Source organism: Morus notabilis, unplaced genomic scaffold (assembly GCF_000414095.1).
Source record: "Morus notabilis unplaced genomic scaffold, ASM41409v2 Scaffold283, whole genome shotgun sequence".
Taxonomy (NCBI): Eukaryota; Viridiplantae; Streptophyta; class Magnoliopsida; order Rosales; family Moraceae; genus Morus; species Morus notabilis.
Window position 1 is genome coordinate 610,432 of NW_010360513.1, and position 25,823 is coordinate 636,254.

The 25,823-nt window shown below is 35.6% G+C and overlaps 4 protein-coding genes across 5 annotated transcripts in view; 3 read left to right on the forward strand and 1 right to left on the reverse strand.

Annotated features, from left to right (window-relative positions):
• Nucleotides 1-1,668: 1,668 nt before the first annotated feature.
• LOC112091320 (CBS domain-containing protein CBSX3, mitochondrial) lies at nucleotides 1,669-4,738 on the forward strand. The gene is made up of 6 exons (XM_024164640.1): nucleotides 1,669-1,768; nucleotides 3,208-3,471; nucleotides 3,569-3,650; nucleotides 3,830-3,903; nucleotides 4,098-4,158; nucleotides 4,288-4,738. The coding sequence occupies exons 2-6, from the start codon at nucleotides 3,214-3,216 to the stop codon at nucleotides 4,428-4,430; spliced, it is 618 nt and encodes a 205-aa protein (XP_024020408.1). The 5' UTR covers nucleotides 1,669-1,768; nucleotides 3,208-3,213; the 3' UTR covers nucleotides 4,431-4,738.
• Nucleotides 4,739-7,234: 2,496 nt separating this feature from the next.
• LOC21405494 (transmembrane protein 56-B) lies at nucleotides 7,235-10,839 on the forward strand. 2 transcript variants are annotated; one of them, XM_024164655.1, is made up of 9 exons: nucleotides 7,235-7,269; nucleotides 7,466-7,581; nucleotides 7,938-8,026; nucleotides 8,129-8,267; nucleotides 8,621-8,695; nucleotides 8,987-9,108; nucleotides 9,189-9,264; nucleotides 10,010-10,069; nucleotides 10,359-10,839. In XM_024164655.1, the coding sequence occupies exons 2-9, from the start codon at nucleotides 7,495-7,497 to the stop codon at nucleotides 10,494-10,496; spliced, it is 786 nt and encodes a 261-aa protein (XP_024020423.1). In that variant the 5' UTR covers nucleotides 7,235-7,269; nucleotides 7,466-7,494; the 3' UTR covers nucleotides 10,497-10,839. The 2 variants fall into 2 exon arrangements, with proteins under 2 accessions (XP_024020423.1, XP_024020424.1); XM_024164656.1 differs by lacking the exon at nucleotides 7,235-7,269 and adding an exon at nucleotides 7,342-7,381.
• Nucleotides 10,840-14,259: 3,420 nt separating this feature from the next.
• LOC21405495 (calcium uniporter protein 6, mitochondrial) lies at nucleotides 14,260-17,141 on the forward strand. The gene is made up of 3 exons (XM_010096634.2): nucleotides 14,260-14,834; nucleotides 14,935-15,641; nucleotides 16,528-17,141. The coding sequence occupies exons 2-3, from the start codon at nucleotides 14,955-14,957 to the stop codon at nucleotides 17,011-17,013; spliced, it is 1,173 nt and encodes a 390-aa protein (XP_010094936.1). The 5' UTR covers nucleotides 14,260-14,834; nucleotides 14,935-14,954; the 3' UTR covers nucleotides 17,014-17,141.
• A 1,185-nt stretch (nucleotides 17,142-18,326) lies between these two features.
• The window catches only part of LOC21405498 (ATP-dependent DNA helicase RecQ), a 35,969-nt gene continuing 28,472 nt past the window's right edge, over nucleotides 18,327-25,823 (reverse strand). Inside the window, 6 exon segments of the mRNA XM_024164651.1 lie at nucleotides 18,327-18,582; nucleotides 18,698-19,042; nucleotides 19,172-19,381; nucleotides 19,461-19,682; nucleotides 19,826-19,919; nucleotides 20,027-20,097. Of these exon segments, the coding sequence (XP_024020419.1) occupies nucleotides 18,457-18,582; nucleotides 18,698-19,042; nucleotides 19,172-19,381; nucleotides 19,461-19,682; nucleotides 19,826-19,919; nucleotides 20,027-20,097 (1,068 nt within the window). The 3' untranslated portion in view covers nucleotides 18,327-18,456.

A 25,823-nucleotide genomic window follows, 5' to 3' on the forward strand; every position in this document is an offset into this window, starting at 1 on the left:
AAATTTCAACATCTTAATTGAAACCATAATACAAATATTTCAATTACTTAAATCTAATAAAAATCAAAGCAAAGTTAATAAATCGAGACATATTGTAACAATTTTATAAATTAAGGAGATTAATTGTCAAAAAAAAAAAAGTTCGGGAGCAAGCTGCTCTACAAGTTCAACATCAAATGTGAAAAATACTCTTTTTTTTTATTCAAGAAGAGGGAGGAATGCCACCACTTTTAAGTGAGAATCGGGGTGAGTTGAACTCTCAACCTATGAAAATGGTAATTTCTATTAGAGTTTAAGAAGAAATGAGAAGAAAAGTGAGGGAGACGAATTACACTTTATAATGTATTAAGTTTTTATCTTAAAAGGTTAATCTGCTTAAATGAGGTGACGTAATATCCTTATAATAGATCGACCCAGCTCCTTTGAGCAATGGGCTGATACCATATTAGTATTTGAGTAGAGATGAGAAGAAAAGTGAAGGAAAAAAATTGCATTTTATAAGGTATAGAATTACATCTTAAAAAATTAACATTCTTAAGTGAGGTGTCGCAATATCCTTATATGACTTATGTTTTATATTTACACGATATGGGACTCGAGTATTTTACTCTTATCACTTTCATGCTTTTAAATATCATTCTAATAGTCTAAAGTTATTTTTTGAAAATCAAATATCCTTTATACATTTTCTCTATTTTTTTTTTTATTTGAGGGGTCTGAAGTTGGGGGGAAAAAACCAAAATATCATTTACTGATATTTGAACACTAGGATAACATTACTAATATTTTCGGACCATTTAAATTAAACAGATAAAGAATAAAAGGGGTTCATATTCTAAAAACGATTTTTTTACGGAATTCTAAAAAAAAAACGGTTTTGGGATATCAGAATTAAAAAAAAAATCAAGACACTATATTATATTATAAAAAAACATAGAGTATTGGAGTGACAAAGTATGAGTTTCTTAGCATAAATACAATATATAAGAAGTTGGCGATTGGACACTTCATTAGATACTTGAATAAAGTATTCCGTTGGATCAAGCCAGAAAGATTTAGGCTTCGTTCATTTAACCGATTTAAATTTTTAATTTTAAATTTTTACAGTAAAAAATTTTCAGAAAATGTCACATCTAACTTTTTTTACTATAGTAAAAAGCTCTAAAAAATGTCACATTTCAACTCAAATTAAAAACTTAAATTCGCGAAGTGAACGCGGCCTTAGAGATAATTATTGCCGTGTCAATTACACACAAATTATAATAAGGCATTTTGTTAATGCATATGCTACATAACGACTGTGACTCTTGACAAAAAAAACATTCAATAATATAAACAAAGGAGAATTGTTATAAAATCTTATTCTAATCAATGTAATCATACTTAAAAAAGAGAATTGTAATTAAATCTTATCCTCATCATATTTAATAAAGAAAATTGTAATAAAATCATATCCTAATCCTCCTTATTCTCTGGCTGAACTTATTCCTGATCCTTGCAATTTCATGCTGTGTGAACAACGGAAAAAAGATTTTTTAAAAAAATTTAAAAAAAATTAAAAAAAAAAGAAAAAAGGAAAAAGTACCTAACACGTGTAATCACTTTCGCGCGTGAGATTGTCTGTTACGAATGATATAAAAGAAATAAATAAAAGAAAGAGCCAAACTTTGGGTCTACATAATTTCAGAGCTTATTCTTAGGGTTTCTCATCGTTATCCATTTGTATTATCAAGCCGAAACACTCCTCTGCTTCTTCTTCTTTACTCAGGTACTTCTTCTTCTTCTTCTTCGTCTTTCTGCTATGAAAATAAGTACATTTCTTCTAAATTCAGCTGGAATCTGTGAATTACGAGTGCTTTTGATCTTAGTCGTTAATGGATTCCTGTTAATTTGATGCATAAATGAGCGATCTAGATCGTGGTTTTGACGGACATGGAACTTCTGCTCTTTGCTTTGTATATTTCTTTTTCATATTTGTTCAGATTATCAATTGATCGATTGACGTTTTGCGATTCTGATTGAAAATAATCGTTGCGCTTCCTTAGTAAGCTTCCGATTCTAAAGGATCTAAACGTTGATTTTTGTTTGATATCTCCCGATAAAGTCCGTGTTTAGTTCTCTTGATATTTTGATCAGATGAGAATCGGACTTTGATCGCGGTCTATCGATCTTGTTTTAATGTGATCTGGTTCGAATCATCATTGTTCTTGAAAAAAAATGAATAGTTTCTAGCTTTTTGAAATTTTTTAAAGCTCCGATTAATGTACTGTACAAATGATATTATCTAATATTCCTTCGTTTTTTGTTATTTTTTTTTGGGAATAAAGGTTGTGTTAAGTGATTTGCGTTTCTTCAATTTAATTTGCATTTGGTTTTTGAATTTCGTTTGAAAAAGTAATTAAATGCGATCCTGACAGATAATAGAAAAATAGAAATGTGTTAATGATAATATTTGATCCACTTGTATAGTTGCATTAATTGTTTCTATCCACTATCCCTCTCTCATATTGTCTGTGTGTGTGTATATTTGTTTCTCTTTTGGATCTTTAAATTCTCTGAACTATGATTATCTTCTTGTCTAGTCTTTTTCTTTCTTTCTTTCTTTCGTTCTTTTTTTCTTCCCTTTAAATCATTTAATAATTTATATTATCTTCGAAATGTATAAACATTTGTGTAGGTGGTAAAATGTATTTATATTCGGCTTTGTTTTCACACGCATTTTCAATATAGTATTGTATACAGAAGTTTTTACATGAAGAAAGGATTTACTGGATGTCAACGGGTTACGAATTCCACTAAAATGCATATGTATAAGAAGTTTGGTTTCGTAGTCCTCTGAAATTCCTACTACATTCATTCATAACTTAAGGTTGACCAGGTGATAACTTAAGAGTCCAATTTTCTGTCAATGTAAAAAATGTATATTAAGATGGAAATAAGCATTACTTTACTTGGTCCTCATCCTAGAAGTGGAAAATGAAGTAAAAAAGTTATAGAAAAACAGATTAAGAGCGAATACCTCTAGTAAAGGACTTATAATTTATGGGAATAAGAAGGCAACAGTAGCCAATACTGTTATTTTCTTCATTGGAGGGCGTTCACCTTGGAGGTGTTTGGTTTTCACACATATTAAGGGCTTATTGCTTGAAAGGAAAAACAATTTACATGAAGTAGAGCATCGAGTATAACCTCCCTTTTTTTCCACAGCTAAAAATGCAAGGAGCAATTCGAGGATTTTTGTCGAATGGAAGTGTTGTGAAGAATGCAGTTCTGCAGCGTATCTCTCTTGTGAACCCACTGTTTCAGCCTGCTGTCCTTTCCCGATTTCAGTCGGTTACCTCTCCTCGTATGGAAGAGCATGGCTTTGAGAGCACTACAATTGCTGATATCTTGAAAGCGAAAGGCAAAAGTGCTGATGGTTCCTGGCTCTGGTGCACTACGAAAGACACTGTATATGATGCTGTTAAGTCGGTATGGGCATTGTTTGAATTTTTACAAAAGCTCTTGTTATTAGAGTGAGCTGATAGGCTTTTCTTGCTGCCTTAAGTAATTATCATCGTCTTTGTAGATGACTCATCACAATGTTGGAGCTCTGGTGGTGGTGAATTCTGAAGAGGATAAGTCAATTGCAGGAATCGTAACAGAAAGAGGTACTTTTGCAGATCTTTTATGGTGCTTTACCACATTGTTAATTGGTGTGCTTTTTCCTGTGCACTCGTGAATATCATTGTAGGTTGCAAATGCTGCACTAACTAATCACTAATGTTTGGAACACAAGTTTGAACATTTCTGATAAAGTAATTTCTTTTATCCTATGGTTTATTTCCAGATTATCTGAGGAAGATCATAGTGCAGGGAAAGTCATCCAAGACGACCAAGGTTGGAGAGATCATGACTGAGGAGGTATAAATTGCACATGGCAGTCTCTTGCAAAAAAAAAAAAAAAAAAAAAAAAAAAAAAAAAAAAAAAAAAGAATAATAATAATAATAATAAAATAATGATACTATGGATTTCATGGACTAAAGTATGTTTTTGTGTTTCTGTCTACGGATATCCTAAAGTCTTGATTCAAAATGCTATAAAATGTGGGCTGCAGAATAAGCTTATCACAGTCGGCCCTGGCACCAAAGTTTTGCAGGCAATGCAACTGATGACTGGTATATATATCATATTCTTTTCTTGTATTTGGGCATTTTCAGTTGCTGTTTTTCCGTGTTTATTTTTTTTTCCCCCTTTCCTCAGCTAAGGAAGATGGTCTAACTCCCAAATTGATGTTTTCCTGGTAGATAAACGGATCAGGCACATTCCAGTGATCGATGAAAGGGGAATGATAGGCATGGTGTCGATTGGAGATGTGGTTCGAGCTGTGGTGAGTGAGCACAGGCAGGAGCTTGAACGCTTGAACGCCTTTATTCACGGAGGTTACTAGATGATTAATGATGATGATGATGATGACAAAGTTGATGGGACACTGTTTAGCTGCCTCGTCTGGCTGAACACTGAACACTGAACAATAATAAGAAACCTGGGTACTTGTACATACCGTCTGCTGCTCTTTTGTGAAGTCATGTTCTTTTTTTGGTTCTGTGAATTCCCTGATGTCAATGAGCTCTGACATCAAACACCAGACATGCATGCTTTGACAATAACAAGTACTTTGTTGTTGCTCGAGTTTTCTGGTTCTTATCTTGGTGCATTCTAGATTTTCAGATTAGTCGATGATAACTTTTTCGTTCTCCCTTTTTATTGATTCTTTTCATTTTCATCTGATGTGGGGTTAAGGGGAGTTTTTTCAGTTGGATTTTTCACTTGAAAAAGCCGACATTGTCAGTAATGACCAGTTGTGGTTGGGAAATAAAGGCATTTCCTCCCCCCCACTTTTTCTGTGTTTATTACTGAAGTTGAACCAATAGATGAATGAAAAAAGGAAATAAAAGATGAAATATTGAAATCAATTATTGCGACATTAAAGTTAACCCAATAGATGTGCTGAAAAAAAAAGGATAGAAATAAATGAGATGTAACCTTGTAAGCAATTAATTTCGAACCTATAGATTGATTCATCCTGGCAGCAAAACCTTAATTGGGTAATCACCGTTAAACGACAATAACTCAAAAAGGGTCCACTATTAGTAATTGCAAGTTTATTATTGTGTTCACATCATAACAGCAATATGATTTGACAGTGACGTATAACTTGGAGAAAAGATGGGTTTTATTGCAGCATGTATGAAAGAAATTATGGGTTTGTTTAGTTCGTTAATTCGAGTTGAGATGTGATTTTATGTGAATTTTTACTGTAATAAAAAAATTAGATGTGACTGTTTTTTAAAATTTTTTATTATAATAAAATTCAAATTTTAAACTCGAATTTATAAAATAAACTTGATGCACGAACTTGTGAGTAACGTACACAAAATCTTACGACTCATTCCTTTCCCCAAACGAAAGAAAGACCCTACGGCCACACCACTAGTATAATTGTTTTGTTTTAACTTTCAGATGTGCTTAAACATTTCCATTTCTAAAGTTATGAATAGCAGAAATATTCTCACTTCAAACAAAAAAAAGAAACAGAAATATTCTAACAAAAAAAAAATTACATTTGTTAAAGTCTAACTTCATTTTGCAGAAACTTTTGATTCACGCGAGATTTGGGAAATGTTGTCTTAAAATGAATGAACAAAGCAAAGTTTCTTTTCTCTTTCTTTTCTTTTCTTTTTCATTTTTCTTTAATCTAGAAATGACTAATGAGCTAAAGCGTCCAAGTGGGGGGTGCATAAAGCGCCTCGTATAGTGGACCAATTTTTTTTTTTATTAATCCTTCAATTAAAATTGTCTCCAAGTCCGATACTCAAATGAAACAGTATATGTATATTTTTTTTTAAAAATATGTATATATTTTTTTAAAATATGTATATTTTTTTTAAATATGTATAATGTGAAGAGATATTTATAATTTATTTAAATATATATATATTTTTAAAAGAAATATAATGTAACGCTTAAATTCGATTAGAGATTTATCTATATATACACACACTTCTATGTATTTTTATTTTCTTCTGTAATTTTATCACCATTATCACATTTACATTCTTTTGGATTTTAAATAAAAAAAAGTATTTTTATTTTTATTTTTCACGTTTTTTAAGAAAAAAATAAAAATAATTTTAAAACGACATTTAGTAAAATTAAAGACAAAATAAAAATAAAAATGATTTTTTAATTTAGTATAAAATATAAGAGAAATGAAAACTTTTTTATTTTTATTTTTTTCTCTCTCGAACAGAGAGAGACATTAATGAATTTTTTTATACTGAAAATAATTTTTTAATAAAACTATTAAACATATTTTCAAAAATGATTTTTATTTGAGATTGAAAACGTTTTTATTTTTATTTTCATATAAAAAATAAAATAATTTTAAAACGAGTTCTAAACGTACTCATTATTTTATACATATTTGGAAACCCACCGCAACCACGAATGGACGGACCATATAAAAACAAAATACGTGCATATATATAGAAATAGAGAGTCAGAATAATATAACAAACAAATCTCATTTAAAGTAATTTTTTTTTTAAAAAAGCCAATCCCAGATTGCATATGCTTCATTTTAATTTAGTATAAAATGGAAGATAAATGAAAATTTTTTTATTTTTATTTTCTTCTTTTTCAAACAGAGAGATATTAATAAATTTTTTTATACTGAAAATAATTTTTTAATAAAACTATTAAACATATTTTTAAAAATAATTTTTATTTGAGATTAAAAATATTTTTATTTTTATTTTTATATAAAAAATAAAATTATTTTAAAATGAGTTCTAAACGTACAATTATTTTGTGCATCTTTAGGAACCCACCGTAACCAGGAATGGACGGACCATACAAAAACAGAATACGTGCATATATATAGAAATAGAGGGTCAGAATAATATAACAAACAAATCTCATTTAAAGTAATTTTTTTTAAAAAAAAAAAAAGCCAATCCCAGATTGCATACGCTTCATTTTTATCTCCTTGGCTTCCAAGTATTCCCCGTAAATTTCCTTTCCTCTTCCCAAAATGGCAAAAACAATGGCACCATAATTTCATTACTGTAGCTGATTTGTCCTTTCGTGGATGTTATTTTCAAAGACTCGGCTTGTTTTCACTTGACTCGGTTCCTTCCTCTTTTCTCTGATTTCTTCGGTCACAAGAACAACGCAAGAACAGAACAAAAACAAACAAGAAAGAAAGATTTAAATTTATAACCAAAGTAAGTTTGCGTTTCAATTTCTGATATGTATTTGTTAATGGGTTCTCGTCTGTATTGGCTTTGGTTACATGCGGGATAAGTTCTTTGTTGTTATTATGTGTAAATTAGTGAGGTTCCAAATGGTGTCGTTTATGTATGCATATACACAATATATAGATATGTATATGTAGATGAAGAATTGTATTTTTTGGCGCAGGTTTTGGTCTGAAATTGAGAAGTGGGAACATGGTGGGATTTCCAGGGTATGATATTTCTAGCAGAGAATTTCACAACTTTGCGTCTGTGTTTTCTGGCATAATTCTCTGCGTCATTGTGAGTTTTATTGTTCTTATAAATTTTCCTCCTATAAGTTGTAGATCAATGAGGTTGATAATTGCTCAATAATTAAAAAAACAGGTTAATAATGCATATAGAATGGTTCCAATAATAATTGAGTAGGAATTGTTTGTGTAGTTTGAACAAAATCTCTTTATATGTATTAGTGCATTACACACACGCACATACAATATTAATGAATTCTTTATGTTGTTTTGTTTATGTCTTCTACATGGCTTTAATGTTCCCTCCTGAATTTAACAACTAATGGACTTAAATTAGTGTTGTAGAAAAAATATATATACATATATTCTTGTTAGTAACTTCCAAGTGATGTATTTTGGTTCTTGAAGGTTTATAAATTAACAGGTCTATTTAGCCTTCGTTGCTTCAAGGGATATGGCAAGTTAACCAAAGCACAAAAAATTGAATGGAACAACAGGTAAACAATCTCTCTCGTCTTACCTTATGATTCACCTATCATTTGTCGAACATTTGGTTTCAATTTCTTCATGGCATAATTTTTGTTGGGTTACTTATGTAGGGGGATTTCAACAGCTCATGCCATTGTTGTAGCAATTGCATCTTTCTACCTCGTAGTGCTATCCGATTTGTTTAAAGAGGATTCTGGTGATGGGCTGATCGTCAACAGATCATCTACTTTGTCAAATACAGTGATGGGGGTAAGTGTGATGTAATAGAAGCATTACTAGGTTCTCTTAGTATGGTTTCTTTCCCCTACTCATTAATTTATTTGCTTGTAAACCAGCTTAATTAAATTTGAATCTGTTTTCAAACTTTGGTTATATGCATAAGCCACCAGAGCCAACAGCTGGGTAATGCTTCAAATTAATGTCATGATGAGATGCTATCACATTGGGTATTAGAAAATCAAACATATTTTCTTCGCATTGCAATATCTTTAGACTGTTTCTGAAGATTGCGCACATTGATTTTTTCCCTTCTTTTTCTAAGTTAGCTTAGGTTTGTGTTATTAGTCATGTCTCTCACGTTTACTTTTGTGTACTTGGTACAGATCTCCATTGGTTATTTTCTGACGGACTTGGGGATGATTTTTTGGCTTTTCCCAGCTTTAGGTGGTCTGGAGTATGTAAGTCCTTAAATGAAAGCAAAATGATTGTTTTATATCAAATTGTTATGTCAACTACTGTGAAATCATCTTTCAAGAATAAAATTCATTGGTTTTCATATCCATTTGGGCCGAGTTGAAATAGAATATCATGTAACTTAGTATAACTGGATTTACATTGTGATTGTTTAACCAAGCTTCAGATGTTAGGCACTCTTGAGTGTTGACTTGACTAATTAAGTTGCATATGCAATTCAGAAGCTGATATAAACAAGATTGCCAATATTGTTCATCTCATTTTGCTTTTATCAGGTTATACACCATGGGCTATCCATGTTTTCAATCATTCTCTCCCTTGCGAGTGGTCAAGCGCAGATGTACATACTAATGGTTCTCTTCTCTGAAAGCACCACGCCTTTTGTGAACTTAAGATGGTAAGATTAGTATCTAGGAGTAACTATGCGTTGATGTTCATGGTTGTCAACCTTGGCTTATTTTGTAAACACAAATTCAGGTACTTGGATACTGCTGGTCAGAAGAACTCCACTCTCTACATCTTCAATGGCGTTGCACTATTCCTCGGGTGGTTGGTACTGTCTAAGTTACCCAAATATCTCGCTTTATTTCAGTCATTTTCCAATATTTATATTTTAGGTTGCACGTTGTATGTGGTAGGAATAGTCTCTGCATCGCCTGTATTAGTTGTATGCTCAACTTCAAAATCTGGAGTATGAACTATATGCCCAGAATATGAAGATTCCATGAGCTGTTGATTTTTTTTCAGAAAAATTTGCAAAACAAAGAATAAATGAGCTGAAACATAGCTGCTGAAGCTAACAATCTCTAAAGTCTAAACTAAGGTAACTAATAGTTAATTGGGGTTGAGCAAAGGTTTCAAGGTGTGATGGAATGTTTTTTAAGGAGGAACTGGGTGATTTTTCTAAATGGTTTCCTTAAAACACGGCATTATGCATTTGACTGATTTATCTCCATGATTCGTATGACTAATTCATCTCTCTCAATTAGAACCCGAACCAACCCTGGATGCACAAGTGGTTTAATTTTGACCCTGATAATGTGGCTGCTTTCATGTGTGAGTACGGCTACATATAGACGTGCATATAAACATACATATACGCATCCACTTAGTGTCGACACCTTGCCTTTTTTTGGCCGTTGATCCAACAAAAGTAATGAAACACTAATCTTTTTCTTTTGTAAGTTTTGACGCCAAGTGTAGGATTTCTTATCCTAAGTGTGTACTTTTCTAAATTCTTTACGTAATACTGTTACACTTTTCCAATGCTCAGTGGTATTGAATTTCAACGCCTGCAGGTTGCAAGGATTCTTTTGTTCATTTACTTCTTCATCCACATGTCTACTCATTTCAATGAGGTTAGTTCACACCATTCTTCTACTAATTAATGAGTCTTGATAACCAATACTTAGTCATTGCATTCACTTCCCTCTTTTGAGAGACAAATATAAGATTCATTTCCACCAACGGAAAAACTCCACTATTTTCTTGTCAAATATTTTCGATTTGCGAAAAGGTTTTGGCTTGGTGTTAAATCATACTGAAACATAATACTATAGCATCCTTTATTTCATAGTTTGATTCAATGTTATTATCTTTCTTTTCCCCCTGGAGATATTAACAATTTGCATTTTTTTATTGTTTCAGGTGAAGACAATATTTCCGTTGGGCTTCTACAGCTTGCTGGCGGTGGCGCCAGTGTTAGCAGCTATGAATCTATTCTGGTTTTGGAAGATTGCAAAAGGTTTGATCAAAACTCTTTCCAAGGCAAGACACAGCCAGTGATGCTGCCACCATTCGAAAACATGGGTATTTCACATTTGACTTGCCCAATGTACATTTAGTTGTATGCCTTTTCACCCCTTCTTCCTCACACCTTTTAATCTTGGAAAATATTCAAGGTATACATTCTTTTCCATGTTCATGATTTAGAAGAATATATTCAAAGTTGTTCATAAGATATTTGAAAACTCCAATTTTTTTTTTTCTAATGGGCCACACAATCATGCCTAACGTTAGCTGGAAAGTTTATGATCTGGGACTTCTTTTTCTGAACTTGAAGAGCAAATTTGGAACTAATGCTAATCAAATTTGGTATTGAACAGTTGGGATAAAAGTTGTAACAATTTAATGCATTCTAATATGGAATTAATGGGGTGCTTTGGAAGCTAATCTTGGTGGGCAATCCCCGAGTTTTCCTTCTGGGATGTTGCTTTTATTGACCTCAACGAATCCTCGCCAAATATAATATTCTGATGCTAAAAATTAAGCTTTATTTATGTATTAATTGTGCTGTTTAGTTGTAGATTTCGTTTTTTATTACCCGTACGGTTTCATTAAGGGGAAAAAAAAGAATAGAAAAAAAAAAGAAAGAAAGAAAGTCGTATAATTTCCTTTTTATTGAAGTAGGAAGTTTCCTTTTTTAGCTTCGCACTTCGTACCACTTTTATAAATTTACGAGTAACATCACATAAACATAGGACCAGAAGATTGTCCTCGACTTATTCTTCAATTCAGCTTCGCAGACGTTACTATACACCTATAAAGGTTTTAGGTACTAATTTTTCTTCCTTAGTTTTGCATGAGCGTCTTATTATTTTGCTATTCTAATTGCTTCTGAGTTTTTTGTGTCTTTATTTTCGTTTTTGTTTTTTTGCACACGTTATCAATTCCTTGTCATGATTGAAACTTGTAATGATTAATTTTCGGTTTTTATTGATTAGTTTGGTGTTCCTTCCTCGATGTTCATGCCGATAGAGCTTCAGTATAAACGTTTGGTACATAGATTCAGAACTATGATTCAAAATTATTCTCATTTTACGTGTATTTTTTGTAAGAAAAAATACTGTAGTGAAAATAATAATTAAAAAGACTCATAGTCTGACCCTAAGAGAGAAAATAATAATTCAAAAAAAAGTAAATTATACGTGGTGAGACTTTCACAAGAACATGGGTTCTTTTAATTTGTTTATTTTTTTTTTTAAAAAAAAAAAAGAAGAAGAAACCCCCTATCTTTTTTTGTCTTAAATTAGGTTTAAGCATTAAAATGTCTTTAACATGGTGCTAGTTTGGGTCGTACTTTATTGCTTTTGAATCACGAATCACATATTTAGCGAAAGCATCACTTAGAACATTTGTTTTGTGAATTTATGCCATAAATCTTATTTATATATATAATTTTTTTCATTTTTTAGATTAAATCTGCTAAATATTATTATTACAATATTATATATATTAAGTAAAACAAAATTATTACATGTTGAAGCATGAGTCCTAATTATTTCACATATATTGCACACAAAAGATCAAACATCCTTTCAGAACCACATCCCGTGTGAACGTTAATGAAAACTCATGAGGTGAATTATGAGAGTGAGAAAAGAAAAGTGCATCACTTCACTCATCAGTAGAAAATTTCAAACAAAGTTTTTTTTTTCCTTGGAAAAAGTCAAAAGACCAAAACTTCCAACAAAGTTAGCCCCGTTTAGTTTATTAATTTAAGGACCCGTTTACTTTACAGATTTAAATTTTTAATTTGAATTAAGATGTGATATTTTATAAGAGTTTTTTACTATAGTAAAAAAGTTAGATGTGATATTTTTTAAGAGCTTTTTACTGTAGAAACCTAAACCTGAAAACTCAAATCGGTAAAATGAACGATGCCTAAATTTCATTGATTTAAACTTTTAAATTAAACAAAAAATTTTAAATTATATAATTTAAATTGTAGTTTGAATTAACGTTTGGATGAGTAGTTAAGTTTTAATTTGAATAGAAAATAAAATTTAAATTTGTATTTAATAAGTGCGAAAAGCAGAATGAGTAGACACATTTTTACTGTTTAGAAATAATTTAAATAGTTTAAATAATTGAACTTAAAGGAGAATTAAATTTTAAATTAGACTGTTAAATTCAATTTAAATAAAAAATATAATTTAAATTAAATATTTATTAAATACTAATTTAAATTATATTCACCGTTTAAATTAAATTAAATTGAATTAAACTAATAAAATAAATGGGGCTTACAGGGTCGGTGGTCCTTGTCCGTTGGTCTATCCTAATATTGGCCTGCCCACCAGGGACATAATTTCCGTGTTCACAAAAATCCAAATAACACCCATACCCATCCATTTACATTTATCGTTCTTACACACCAATCTGAACTCAATGGGGTCCACTGTCCAGTGCGGGCCTAACTAAGAAGATAGGTCTAAGAGTGCGTTTAGAATTATTTTTAAAAATATTTATGCTTATTTTTTAAGACATAAAAATAAAAATAGTTTATAAATCACATTTATTTAATATAAATTTTAAAAACGGAAATAAAAATAAAAAATAATAAGAATAATTTTTGTGAAAGAAAGTAAAAAATTATTAAAAATTATTTTTCATTTTACGTTTTTATTTTTTAGTATTTATTAATAAAGTTATATTAAATAATTAATAATTAATTACTAATTAAATAATATAGTAATTAATTATTCAGTTAAAGATTAATTGTCAAAAATTAATTATATAACATATTAATAATAAAACAAGTAATATTATGTTATTAAATAAATAATAAATAATTAATATATCAATCATATATTATGTTAATTATAATCTATTAATTAGTAAATGGTTGGTAAATAAAAAGTAAATAGTAATTACTCAATTAATAATTAATATTAAATTATAATTATCAATATGTAATATACTAATCAATAGTAATTAATCATTATAAATTATGTATACACAAATCATGTGATATATCAAATAATAGATTATTAAATAAACATTAGTAATTAATTAACTAATTATTTTATTATGTAACTAAAGGTTAATAATTTAAATAGTAAATGGAATATTAATAAATTATGTATATACAAATTATTTTTCTTAATACACTAATAAATTACTTATAATCTAGTAAATATGAGAGTACATTACTAACATAAGTAATTACTAATTACTATTTTTTAATTATTTAGCATAGTAATTTATTATGTTATAGTTTAATTACTAATGTACTCTTCTATTATTATTATATTATTAATATATTATTTTTTATTTTTTAAATAATTATTAATTATTAATATATTAGTTTAAGATTATTAATTCTCAAAACAAACATAAATGTAATCAAACACGATTTTACTTTTTTATCATAGTCAATCTAATCTCTTAAAAGATCACTAAATGTAATTTTAAAATCAATTCTAAAATAATTTTTAAAATAATCTCAACAAAACTATTTTAAAAATATTACCAAACGGGCTCTAATTTTCTTACAAATCCCATTGTTTTGCATAGCAATCGACAAGAAGTCTCAATGAAGTGAACCGTGTTCTGATGAGCAAAAAAAGGTAAACCGTGTTCTTACAGCGTTTTTTCCTATGTGTCCATGTGCTTGCGGCTTTTTTTTTTTTTTTTTTGGCAAGAACGTGTTTGCCTCTTGGCGTGCCTCAAAGCTTGCTTCCTTACTGCCACTAAGTGCCTCCGTTATTCTTTTTGAAAAAACCGTCCCTTATAAATGGGAGGGAGAAAATTGAACCAAGAAAGAAACAAATAAAAATAGACTAACGAACGAACTTCTTGGCCATCCATCTCCCTCTTCATTTTCTTGCACTTGCGCTTTTGTTAGTTTTCATTTCATTTTATTTTATTTTATTATTTTTTGTGTCTCTTTTTTATATTTAATTTAAATTAAATATTCCTTATTCAGCCTGTGGCTTTCCCTGACTTTTCTCCTGCCGCCCACCCCCCAACCACTATTTCTCTCTCTTCCCTTTATTTCCTTCTCGAAAATATTAAACATTTTGCAGAATCCCACTTTTTCATTTTTCCAGTTTACTTGTATCTCTAAAAGGCTCCTTGTTATTTTAACTAATCAAATACTATCTAGTTTCTTCCTTCATGAACCAATGAATTCCAAACAATACCGAATACGTCAAAACTTTTCAGACGAAGAAGAAGGAATGGAAATGGAAATAGAACTAGAAATAGACCCATTATTGTAGCATTGGCCATACCAGAAATAGCAGCTATTGGTCCAAATACCTTGGGTCTCAACCATCATTATTCAATATTCATCACTACGACTCGTTGTTAAGTCCTTGACCGTTGAGTGAAAATTTGGTTATTCCTCTCTCTCTCTCTCTCTCTCTAATTTATATTTGACCCAGGATTTTAGCAAAAATCTCAATTCATTTATTTTTATTTTTTATTTTCTCAAAAGCTTGTTTGAAAGAGGCAGAAATGTGGAGGAGAAAATGCGGTTTTCTTCTGAATCAAAGTTTGAGTACGACGGTCGTCGGCCATGGCTTTCAACTCACAAACCCCAGCGTCGTTCATTCGCCGTCTCTGTTGCATCCGAGCCGCTTAATGGGGCGGCCCAAGGCTTTCGCGGGCCAGGAATGCGGAATCACGACGAGAAGCTCTTGTTTTATCACATTGTTGTCCGTTGGATTGATCAAGCGGTTCTCATCGTCGTGGTCCACTTCGTCTTCACCTTTGCCGTCGGATTCGAACTCGAAATCCAACGACAGTGATGAGGCCAGGCCGATCGGCAAGGCGGAAGCGAAGCGTTTGGTGAACGTGGAGGATCTAAAAGCCAAGCTTGAAGCGGAAATGAAAGAGGTGATTTCGTACCACGAGCTTTTTGAGGCCTGCGAAAGTATTCGCATCGCCAGATCTTCTGATGAGGCGGAGGCGATATCGTTATGGGAGGCGAAGAGATTGATGAGACTGGTGGATGTGGAGCTTCTTTTTTCGAAGCTTGGAGCGGAAGGGGAAGAGGTGATTTCGTACGACGAGTTGGTCGAGGCCTGCAAGAGCATCGGCATCGCCAGATCTTCCGGTGAGGCGGCGGCGTTCGTTAGAATCCTTGACGAAGCCGGCCGCGTCTTTCTCTTCCGCTACAAGGTCTATCTTAATCCAGATAAGGTAATAGCAACTTCTTCTTCTTCTTTTAATTTAATTTAATTTATTTTTAAAAAATTTTTGGAAAGTGTATAGAAACCATTTTAATGCTTTAATAACTTCTTCCGCAATAAGGTATAATAGCTTCTTTATTATTAATATATATATATAATTTGGAAGTGTATAGAAACCGTTTTCCTATTTTTCTGCTTTCTTGATTGTCTGTGGGTATAGGGGGGCCCTTTTCTTGCACTTTGTTCTCTTGATTATTAGTTTATTTCTAACTGAAAACTTAGCACAAATGTTTTGGACAAATTTTTTTGGGGAGATATGTCCCTTTCCTATTGTTTACATGTGTCGTAGCTTTGTTGAGTGTTTTCAAGTTGGAGAGAAATGAATCTAACCCATTTTTTAATCATAACAAAACACATATGTCCTCAAATTCTGAGGTTTAGTCAGTTCCCATGAACTGTGAAATTCCTATGATATGATACCGTGAAAAACTTCCATTTGGTCGAGTATTCTCAATTGGCTCAAATCATTTGCAGGGTCTTTGATAGAACCTTAAGTTTTTATTTATTTAATCTTTTGAGTTATATTTTGTGTTGTCACTCAACATTCATCATATTTGTTTATTTCACATCTAATTGAGTGCTATTTCAACTTTTGAAAGTCTGACATCTGTATGTACTTTCAATAAAACATGCGTTGAAATTTATGTTGTCGTTTTTTGTTTAAATTGTATATTTTACGAGTCTTTGACATGGGGTCTTTTGAGGAAAAAGATGAAAACTTAAGCAAGATGTGTTTTTTGCACTAGTGTATTACGTTCTAAATTTTTATGCATTCCGATTTCTCATAAGACTTGATCACATTTACTAATGGTTAAACTTTATTCTCATATATCCAGGTAGTGGATTGCATTAGAAGAGCAGATCCTCTTGATTTGACGCTTGAAGATGACTCTGGAAAAGAAGAGCTAAAGAGACTGCAAGAAAAGAAGGAAGAGATCGATGTGCTAGCGCATAAACAGGTCCGACGCGTTCTCGTATCTGGCATGGTGCTAGCTTTATTGCAGGTAGGACTCTTCTTTAGGCTTACATTTTGGGAATTCTCATGGGATGTTATGGAACCCGTTGCATTTTTCACCACGATGGTCAGTTTAGTCATAGGTTACGGCTACTTTCTGATGACTTCAAGAGACCCAACTTACCAAGACTTGATGAAGAGACTCTTCCTCAATAGGCAAAGAAAGTTGCTGAAGAAGTATAATTTTGACTGTGCGAAATTTAAAGAGTTACAGAGAAGATTGAAGATACCTCACGATGCTACCGCCTCAATCAAGAATCGGTTTGGTTTAGAACTCGACCTCGAGGACGCCTTACACAAAGAGTAACAAGTTTAGTTTGGGAAGGGGTTTAATACTTTTAACAATTTTTGGGACATTTACGCGTTGGTAACAATGTTACAAAAAGTTTTAATTAAGGGAGATGGGAATAAACCTAGAACAAAAGTCGTGACTCATACCCTGTTTATAAAAAAGGGTAAAGACCAGCTACAACTTATTCTTAACCGATGTGGCACCTTTTAAACAGCAAAATTCTAACATAGCAGACCTTACAATTTTGGTTACTTAAACATCTTCAATGTTAGTTTTTACTATCCCGAGCTAGCAATCCTTGTGAGCCTAGTGTTGACTATATAGAAGTACATAGTTTTGTTGTATTACTTATGACATTTAAATAATTATCAACATAATATTAATGATAATTATTTATTTTTAAGTGAAATAATAAATAATATTTTTTACCACTTTTAATGATATTTTTGCTTTTTTTTTTTGGCTATATAATAGTGGCTCCGTCTAATCCAATACGTATTTTTTAGCTTAAAGCAAACCAATCACAATTGACAGGTTGACAAATTTACATCCAATCTATGCAGAAGCTTTACAGAATTATTATGAAGCTATGCGACTAGAAATTGATCCCTATGATCGAAGTTATATACTCTATAACATAGGCAAACGGAGAACATACGATAGCTTTAGAATATTATTTTCGTGCACTAGAGCGAAACCCATTCTTACCACAAGCTTTTAATAATATGACCGTGATCTGTCATTACGTGCGACTATCTCCACTATAGAAAGGGAAAAAAAGAGCAAATATGTTAATAAGTGCAGATTGAATCAATTATTTTGATGGGTAGATTAAATTTACGCATTGATTTATCCAATTACTATTATTATAATCATTATTTTGTAAAAAAGACATCTAAAGTTGGACAATAAGTTAAAAACCATAGAATCACAAGTTATAAACTAGTCTAATGATAATCCAATTATTTCACGTAAGCTACAAAGTCAATATATACATAGTTCAACAATCAATAGAAACTCAATATATAGTTCAACAAAAATCCAAATAATACAATAAAAATCGTCAAAAACTAGAAAGCAACAAGGCTAACGCTAAGACTTTTAAAAGTTATAAAAAATTATTTTTAAAAAAATATACGTGTATAAAGTATAAACAAGTTTGGATTGATTATTTTTAAGCTCCAACCCTCAAAATGTGAATTTAAGAAAGTGTGGATTGATTATTTTTAAGCTCAAACTCGCAAAATGTGAATTTAAGAAAGTGCCATCCAATCCAATTCACACTTGATTTGCGGATTGGATCAGTTTGATCAGAATAAATGGGTATTTTAATATTTTTGAACACCTCTATATATAACATCTAAGTTGGCTAATATATTTGATGTCATGTATTTCTCAAAATGAAAGATACATTAGCCTTCGATGCGACGATGCCAACGATTTGATGCCTTTCTTGAATTACACAAGCTTATATACATTCTTCTTTCTATAAATAAGAAATTCAGCTTCAAGAGAATCGACCAGATCAGTTATAAATTCTTCTGATGATCCACTGAAGTGCTCCACTATATCTGATAGAGTAACCTGCAGTACATCCACAGGCAAAATTTTCACCTTTTGAATATCCAACAAACACAAAAGAGGAATAACAAGATGAGCTTTCTTTCTATTAACGACGAGTTATTCACATTTCACTCACCCCTTCATTGCAGTTCTTGAGCCAACTTAGGACAGAACTCTCTGTCGCCTTCAATGGAACGGAACTTTCTTCCATTGGTTCTGTGAGTCTTTGTCGCTTATTTGCTAGAAGATCCTCAGCTGAGAGAACTGAATCAATCTCTTCAATGTTTTCCAACTGAAAACCAGCCAAGTGGTTGGCATTCTTAGATTCACAAGGTGTTTCTTTGCATGCATTAATGGAATCCTGTTGTGAATCTTGAGCCTTGTTCACACGTTCTTCGGCATTCGGGTCGGACAGAATTGATTCTGCAGAAATCCCTCTGTTTTGAATTGTCAAGTAAACCTTGATTTGTGTGTAACTTATCTGGCATCATAAAAGCATACGAGTCAATCCTAAGGTATTGGAGTTTCTCTAACCAGTATTCACAGAAAAGATAAAATCCTATTAGTAGAGGAATTCCCGAAGGCAAAGTATTCAAGGTTTTGAGCTCACATCTTCTGGTAATTCATTCTTAATAGGCTTCAACTTTTCTCTGGAGCCGACCTTCAAAATGGCAGTTTGAATATCTAAAAACATTTCATGTGTTAATCCAATCTCGTTACATAATCTCGTCCAATCCATCGCAAATCCTTCTTGAGCCGCCTCTAATATATATTCTATAACGGTCTGTTCCTTAATGGGAGCCGATCTACCTGGGAAGTTCTGTAAATAAAAAAGGACAGATTATAGCATGAATATGATACAATTTATGCAATTTTTTTTCGAAAAAGAAAAAACATACAGCGATTTTCTGGATTGAGAGGCCATCTTCATGCCACATTTTCCAGGCATCAAACTTTGCGGGTGTCAACTTCCTCTGTTGGTTGGGCTGGCTGGGCGTTGGATATACGTTTCTTGTTGTAGCAGTTTGTACGGTTGCCTCTCCATCCAAGAAAAGGTTAAGTTGTTGAGATTGATGTTTAATAATTTGAAGAAAATGGTCTCCATATTTCATAAGAAAGTGCTGCAACATTAGTTTGGTTCAGCTTTTAGGCATCAAATACAAAGCAAAAGCTACGTAGTGTGTCTGAACAGCAGTCTAAAAGTATCATCACAAATATCAACAAAAATCCTACTGGAAATATTGTTTTAATTCATAAGATATACCTGGTTGATACCATCGATGTTCGCTATCCGTGCTTTGGTAGATGGTCTAGTCAATGCAATTCTTTTAACTGCCTGGTCACCACATATAGCATATCTGCAAACACGAAGGTATTAGACCAATATGATGTACATGTAACAGCCTTAGTAAATTTGTCAAACAAATAGTTTTTAGCGAAATCATTGGAAAGAAAAAACTCTTACGGAGCTGTTCCAATGTGTTTTGCAAGTTTCATTCTTTCTTCTAGAAGCATGCGATAGAGTTTTGCTTCAGTCTGAGTTGAAGATTTTGCACAAGAGCAAAATTAGATCAGTTAGTGCAATATAGGGAGGAAAAAAGTAGGAAAAGCAAAAGGCAAAAACAAAAAAGATTATAAATAGGAGAATTGAGACAAAAAGAAGGTTATTTAATGTTAGACTTGGAAGGGAGGGGCTGAAAACGTATTATAGGCGTAGGTTTAAGAATTAAGAACAGGGGCAGTTTGGAAAATTGACAAGGTCATTAGTGGGCGACTGAGTTTAAGAAGGTTGTTAGGGGAAGATTAGGGTTTCTCATGCATGTTTTGGAAAGTATTAGCAATAGATTAGAGATTATTGGAGAGGTGTGGCCTAACTCTCGAATCAAAGGTCATTTGTTTCTTTCAATTTCTATTTGATTTCCAATTTGATTTCTATCAAATTGGGTATCAGAGCTCTTTCCTAGGGAGATGGCTGCCAAGAAGATGAATGCTCTTGGAGAAAGATTGGCATCTGAGGTTGAGGAGATGAAGACAACTACAGAAGGAAGATTTTCTGCCATGGAGGACAAATTCAACAACGTGGAAGGACGGTTCAATAACTTGGAGGAAATGTTGAAGAAATTGATGGATCTTCACGCTAACCCTCTGGCGGCGGCGGGTTCACCGACGCCGTCAATGGTGGCCATCGACACGGCTGAGAACTCGGTCAGGCGAGGAAAGGGAGTGGCGATTGGGGTTGAGGGGACCCCTGGGGAGGTCAAAAGTTCCCTGGGCGTGCGCCCTAGGGTTTCGTTTGAAGAGGGCGGCGTGATGGGAAAGGGGGTCAGACCGGCTGGGGAAGCCGCGGCGAGGACCGGTGACGGCCGGGGCGGACTCGCGCCAGCCATCGGCGGTCCCGACGGGTACCCGCGTCGCGGATTCCTAGACCCGTGCGAAACCCGCGATTTGGGAGGGGAAATTGGCGGCGCTCGAGGGGGTTTTGGAGCGAGGCCTGACCAGAGGGCCGGCGGGGGTTGGAACGGCAGTGCACGGGGAGCATCGCCAGCCGCCGGTGAGGCCTGGGCAGTGGAAGGCGGCAGCGCGCGTTTTGGACAAGAGAGGAGGGGCGATTTGGGACCTTATGGAGCCAATTTTTGGGATTTTAGGGCTGGGTTTGGAGATTTCAGGTCTGGGCAGGTTGATTTTGGGGGTTGGGACCCCGGTAGAAAGGACAATCCGGTGGAAATTGGACCTTTTGTGGCTGGGCAGAATAGAGGAGGTGATTTTCCTCCAAGGACAGGGGCTACTTTTGGAGGACAGGGAGATTTCGAGGGTGATTGGCAGATGGGGTATGGGCGGGGCCAAAACCCACGTTTCATGGGAGGTGTTGGTAATAATCGAAACATTTGGGGCGTGGATTCAAGAGTGAGGAAATTAAAGATGCCACTATTTGAAGGGGAAGATGCTTATGGATGGCTTTACCGAGTTGAGAGGTACTTTGCTATCAACGGGTTGACGGAGGAAGAGAAGTTGATGGCAGCGGCATTGTGTTTGGAAGGCAAAGCGTTGTCATGGTTTCAATGGCGGGAACAGCGACAACCAATAAGGTCGTGGGAAGAGTTTAAAGACCGAGTGATCGAACGCTTTAAGGCTACCCAGGAGGGGGATTTACACGAGCAGTTCTTTGCTCTAACACAAGAGGGGACCGTTATGGATTATAGAGAGAAGTTTGAATTGCTCTCGGGGCGTTTGAGGGGAATCTCGGAGGCAGTATTGGAGGGCAATTTTATGAAGGGGCTGAAAACAGAGATTTGAGCGGCGCTGCGGTTGTTGAGGCCGAGGGGGCTTGGCGAGATCATGGAGTTGGCCCAAATGATTGAGGATAAGAATAAGACGGAAAGGGCTAACAGAAGTAACTTCGGTGTTTTCCAATACCGGAATACTATTTCAAGAGGAGGGGTGAAAACTCAGACGTTGGGGGTTCAGAGAGATACAACGAAGGATAGAATGGGAGGAGTGCGACCAGGGGGTACTTTCAAACGTCTGACGGAGACAAAGATACATGACAAGTGAGCGAAAGGGTTGTGCTTCCGATGCAATGAAAAATTTTCTCTGAGGCACCGGTGTAAGGATCGCTCATTACAAGTCCTCACGGTATGTGATGATGAGGGCGATGAGGGGGAGACTATAAGAGATGTGATAGAGGAGGAGGAGCATCCTCATTTAGATGTGGCAGAGGTCTCGCTCAACTCGGTGGTGGGGTTCACACCGAACCACACTATGAAGTTGGTTGGGAAAATTGGAGCAGGATGTGGTGGTGTTGGTGGATAGTGGAGCGACTCATAATTTCATCTCCAATCGAGTGGTGGAGAGGTTAGGACTTCGGTTAGTCGACAACGGCAATCTTGGGGCGGTCATGGGTAATGGTACCGTGGAGAGGAGTAGAGGAATTTGTGGAGGGCTCATTTTAACGCTCCAAGGAATTCAAGTGTTGGGAGATTTTCTTCCTTTGGATTTGGGTAGCACATACATCATTATGGGAATGAAGTGGTTGCAGTCATGGGGTGAGACGAGGGTAAATTGGAAGCTCTTGACAATGGAGTTTCAGGAGGGAGGTCACACTACAGTGCTTCGCAGAGATCCAAGTTTGTGCAAAACCCTAGTGACCCTCAAAACCATGGTTAAGGCAATTCAGGATGGTGGGCTCAGTTTCTTGGTTGAGTTGCATATCATGGAAGGAGAGCGGAATGAGGCGACGACGAGTGTTACCAAGTCGGTCCAGCAGCTGTTGGAACAGTTTGAGGATGTCTTCAAAATGCCCAAAGGGTTACCCCCGATGCGGGAGCACGAGCACGCGATTGTGTTGAAGGAAGGGGTATCACCAGTGAGTGTACGGCCGTATCGCTACCCACACGTACAGAAAGATGAGATCGAGAGATTGGTCAACGAGATGTTGGAGGCAGGAATAATAGCCGAGTGTGAGCCCGTTTTCGAGCCCTGTTTTATTAGTGAAGAAAAAAGATGGGAGTTGGAGATTCTGTGTCGACTATCGGGCATTGAATAAGGAAACGGTATTGGATAAGTTTCCGATTCCGGTGATTGATGAGCTGTTAGACGAGTTGTATGGAGCGACGGTGTTTACGAAGATCGATCTGAAGACGGGGTATCATCAGATTCGAATGCGGAGTGAGGATGTGCAAAAGACTGCATTTCGGACCCATGAGGGTCATTATGAATTCCTAGTCATGCCGTTTGGCCTCACCAACGCCCTAGCCACTTTTCAGTCGTTGATGAATAAAGTCTTCCAACCCTATTTGCATAAGTTTGTTTTGGTATTTTTTTATGACATCCTGGTTTATAGTAACACATTGGAAGACCATGTTCGCCATTTGGAGAGGGTGTTGACGGAGTTATGAAGCCAACAGCTCTATGCTAATCGAAAGAAATGCCTGTTTGCTCAAACGAGGGTGGAATATTTAAGGCACGTAGTGTCGGCAGAGGGAGTTGCGGCAGACCCATCTAAGGTTGCGACAATGCAGGAATGGCCATTACCTAAGACGTTGGAGGAGTTGAGGGGGTTTCTTAGGCTCACGGGGTACTGTCGAAAGTTCATCAGGGGATATAGTTCGATTGCGTAGCCTTTGACAGAACAATTGAAGAAAGATAGTTTTCAGTGGGGGGAGGCAGCGACTCAGGCCTTTGAGCAGTTGAAGAAAGCGATGACTAGCATTCCAGTGTTGGCCTTACCAGACTTTAGCCAACCATTTGTAGTTGAAACTGATGCTTCAGGGTATGGTTTGGGTGCAATACTCATGCAGAACCAGCGACCAGTCGCCTATTTCAGTCAGGTGTTAACAGCTAGAGCGCGACTCAAATCGATGTATGAGCGCGAACTCATGGCGATTGTGCTCTCTATTCAGAAGTGGCGACCTTATTTACTGGGACGGCGTTTCATAGTTCGTACGGATCAACGTAGTTTAAAATTTCTGCTGGAGCAGCGTATGGTGACAGAGGAACATCAGCGTTGGCTTTCAAAGCTGTTGGGTTATGATTTTGAGATACAATACCGCCCTAGGTTGGAAAATAAGGCGGCAGACGCCTTATCAAGGAGGGTTGAGGAGCCTCAGTTGTCGGCGTTGTCAGTTCCTTTGGTGTTGGATTGGGAGGCTTTATGGCAGGAGAGCGAGGCCGATGAGGAGTTGGGGAAGATACGAGCGGCTTGCTGGGGGGAGGAGCGGGGCCACCCAGTTATGCATTGGATGGCCAACGTCTGTTGTACCAGGGACGATTTGTTCTACCACAGACTTCTATTCACATACCGAGATTACTACAGGAATTTCATGGAAATGCTATTGGTGGGCATTCAGGTGTTCTCAAGACATAATGACAGTTGGCGGCAGAGCAATATTGGGTAGGGATGAAAAAGGATGTGGAGGACATGGTTGCGCGGTGTGATGTGTGTCAGCGTCACAAGTATATGGCGATGGCACCAGGTGGGTTGTTGCAGCCTCTATCGCTACCGGAGAAGGTTTGGGAGGAGGTGACGATGGACTTTATCGAAGGGTTGCCTCGATCGGAGGGATACACTGTGATTTTGGTGGTGGTTGATCGCCTGAGCAAGTATGCTCATTTTATACCCCTCCGACATCCCTATACGGCAGTGTCTCTAGCAGCGGCGTTTATGAGAGGGGTGTGCGACTACATGGCGTTCCGGAATCGATAGTGTCAGACCGGGACAAGATCTTTTTGAGTCACTTTTGGAGGGAGTTGTTTCGGATGCAGGGGACCGTTCTGAAAAGGAGTACTGCTTATCACCCGCAGACCGATGGCCAATCGGAGGTCGTTAATCGAAGTGTGGAGACATATTTAAGGTGTTTTGTATCTGACACACCCAAGCATTGGGCGAGGTGGTTGGCTTGGGCGGAGTATTGGTATAACACCTCTTATCATAGGGCGACGCAGACTACCCCCTTTAAGATCATGTATGGGCGGGATCCACCGCATTTGGTGCACTATGGGCACCACACCACGCCAGTGTCGCAAGTGGATCAATATTTGGAGGAACGAGATCAGATGTTGGATGAGTTGAAGAAACATTTATTAAAAGCTCAACAGATTATGAAGCAGCAAGCGGATGGACATAGGAGGGATGTCCAGTTTGAGGTGGGGGATCGAGTTTATTTGAAGCTCCGACCATACCGACAGAAGACGTTAGCACGACGGAGGAATGAGAAGCTTTCTGCTCAGTACTTTGGGCCGTTTGAGATCATAGAGCGCATTGGTGAGGTGGCATATCGTTTGCGATTACCACCTACGTCGGCCATTCATCCGGTGTTTCATGTGTCCCAGTTGAGACGTGCTATTGGAGATCATGCTTCCTCACCTTCATTGCCGCCTACTTTGACTGAGGACATGGAGGTCGTCTTGGAACCAGAGGCAATGGATGGGGTCCGTCAAGGAACGTCGGGCGGACGGGAGGTGCTTATCAAGTGGAAAGATCTACCAGACTATGAAGCTACATGGGAGCCGTTTGACTTGATTCGGGAGCAATTTCCTTTGTTCCACCTTGAGGACAAGGTGTCTCATTGGGAGGGGAGTAATGTTAGACTTGGAAGGGAGGGGCTGAAAATGTATTATAGGCGTAGGTTTAAGGATTAAGAACATGGGCAGTTTGGTAAATTGACAAGGTCATTAGTGGGAGACTGAGTTTAAGAAGGTTGTTAGGGGAAGATTAGGGTTTCTCATGCATGTTTTGGAAAGTATTAGCAGTAGATTAGAGATTA

Coding starts and splice junctions, on each gene's coding strand:
- LOC112091320 (XM_024164640.1), top strand. CDS start 3,214: ATGCAAGGAGCAATTCGAGGATTTTTGTCGAATGGAAGTGTTGTGAAG. Junction 3,472..3,568: donor TATATGATGCTGTTAAGTCG/GTATGGGCATTG, acceptor TCGTCTTTGTAG/ATGACTCATCACAATGTTGG. Junction 4,159..4,287: donor GGCAATGCAACTGATGACTG/GTATATATATCA, acceptor TTTTCCTGGTAG/ATAAACGGATCAGGCACATT.
- LOC21405494 (XM_024164655.1), top strand. CDS start 7,495: ATGGTGGGATTTCCAGGGTATGATATTTCTAGCAGAGAATTTCACAAC. Junction 8,027..8,128: donor AAAATTGAATGGAACAACAG/GTAAACAATCTC, acceptor TTACTTATGTAG/GGGGATTTCAACAGCTCATG. Junction 8,268..8,620: donor TGTCAAATACAGTGATGGGG/GTAAGTGTGATG, acceptor TACTTGGTACAG/ATCTCCATTGGTTATTTTCT.
- LOC21405495 (XM_010096634.2), top strand. CDS start 14,955: ATGTGGAGGAGAAAATGCGGTTTTCTTCTGAATCAAAGTTTGAGTACG. Junction 15,642..16,527: donor TCTATCTTAATCCAGATAAG/GTAATAGCAACT, acceptor TCATATATCCAG/GTAGTGGATTGCATTAGAAG.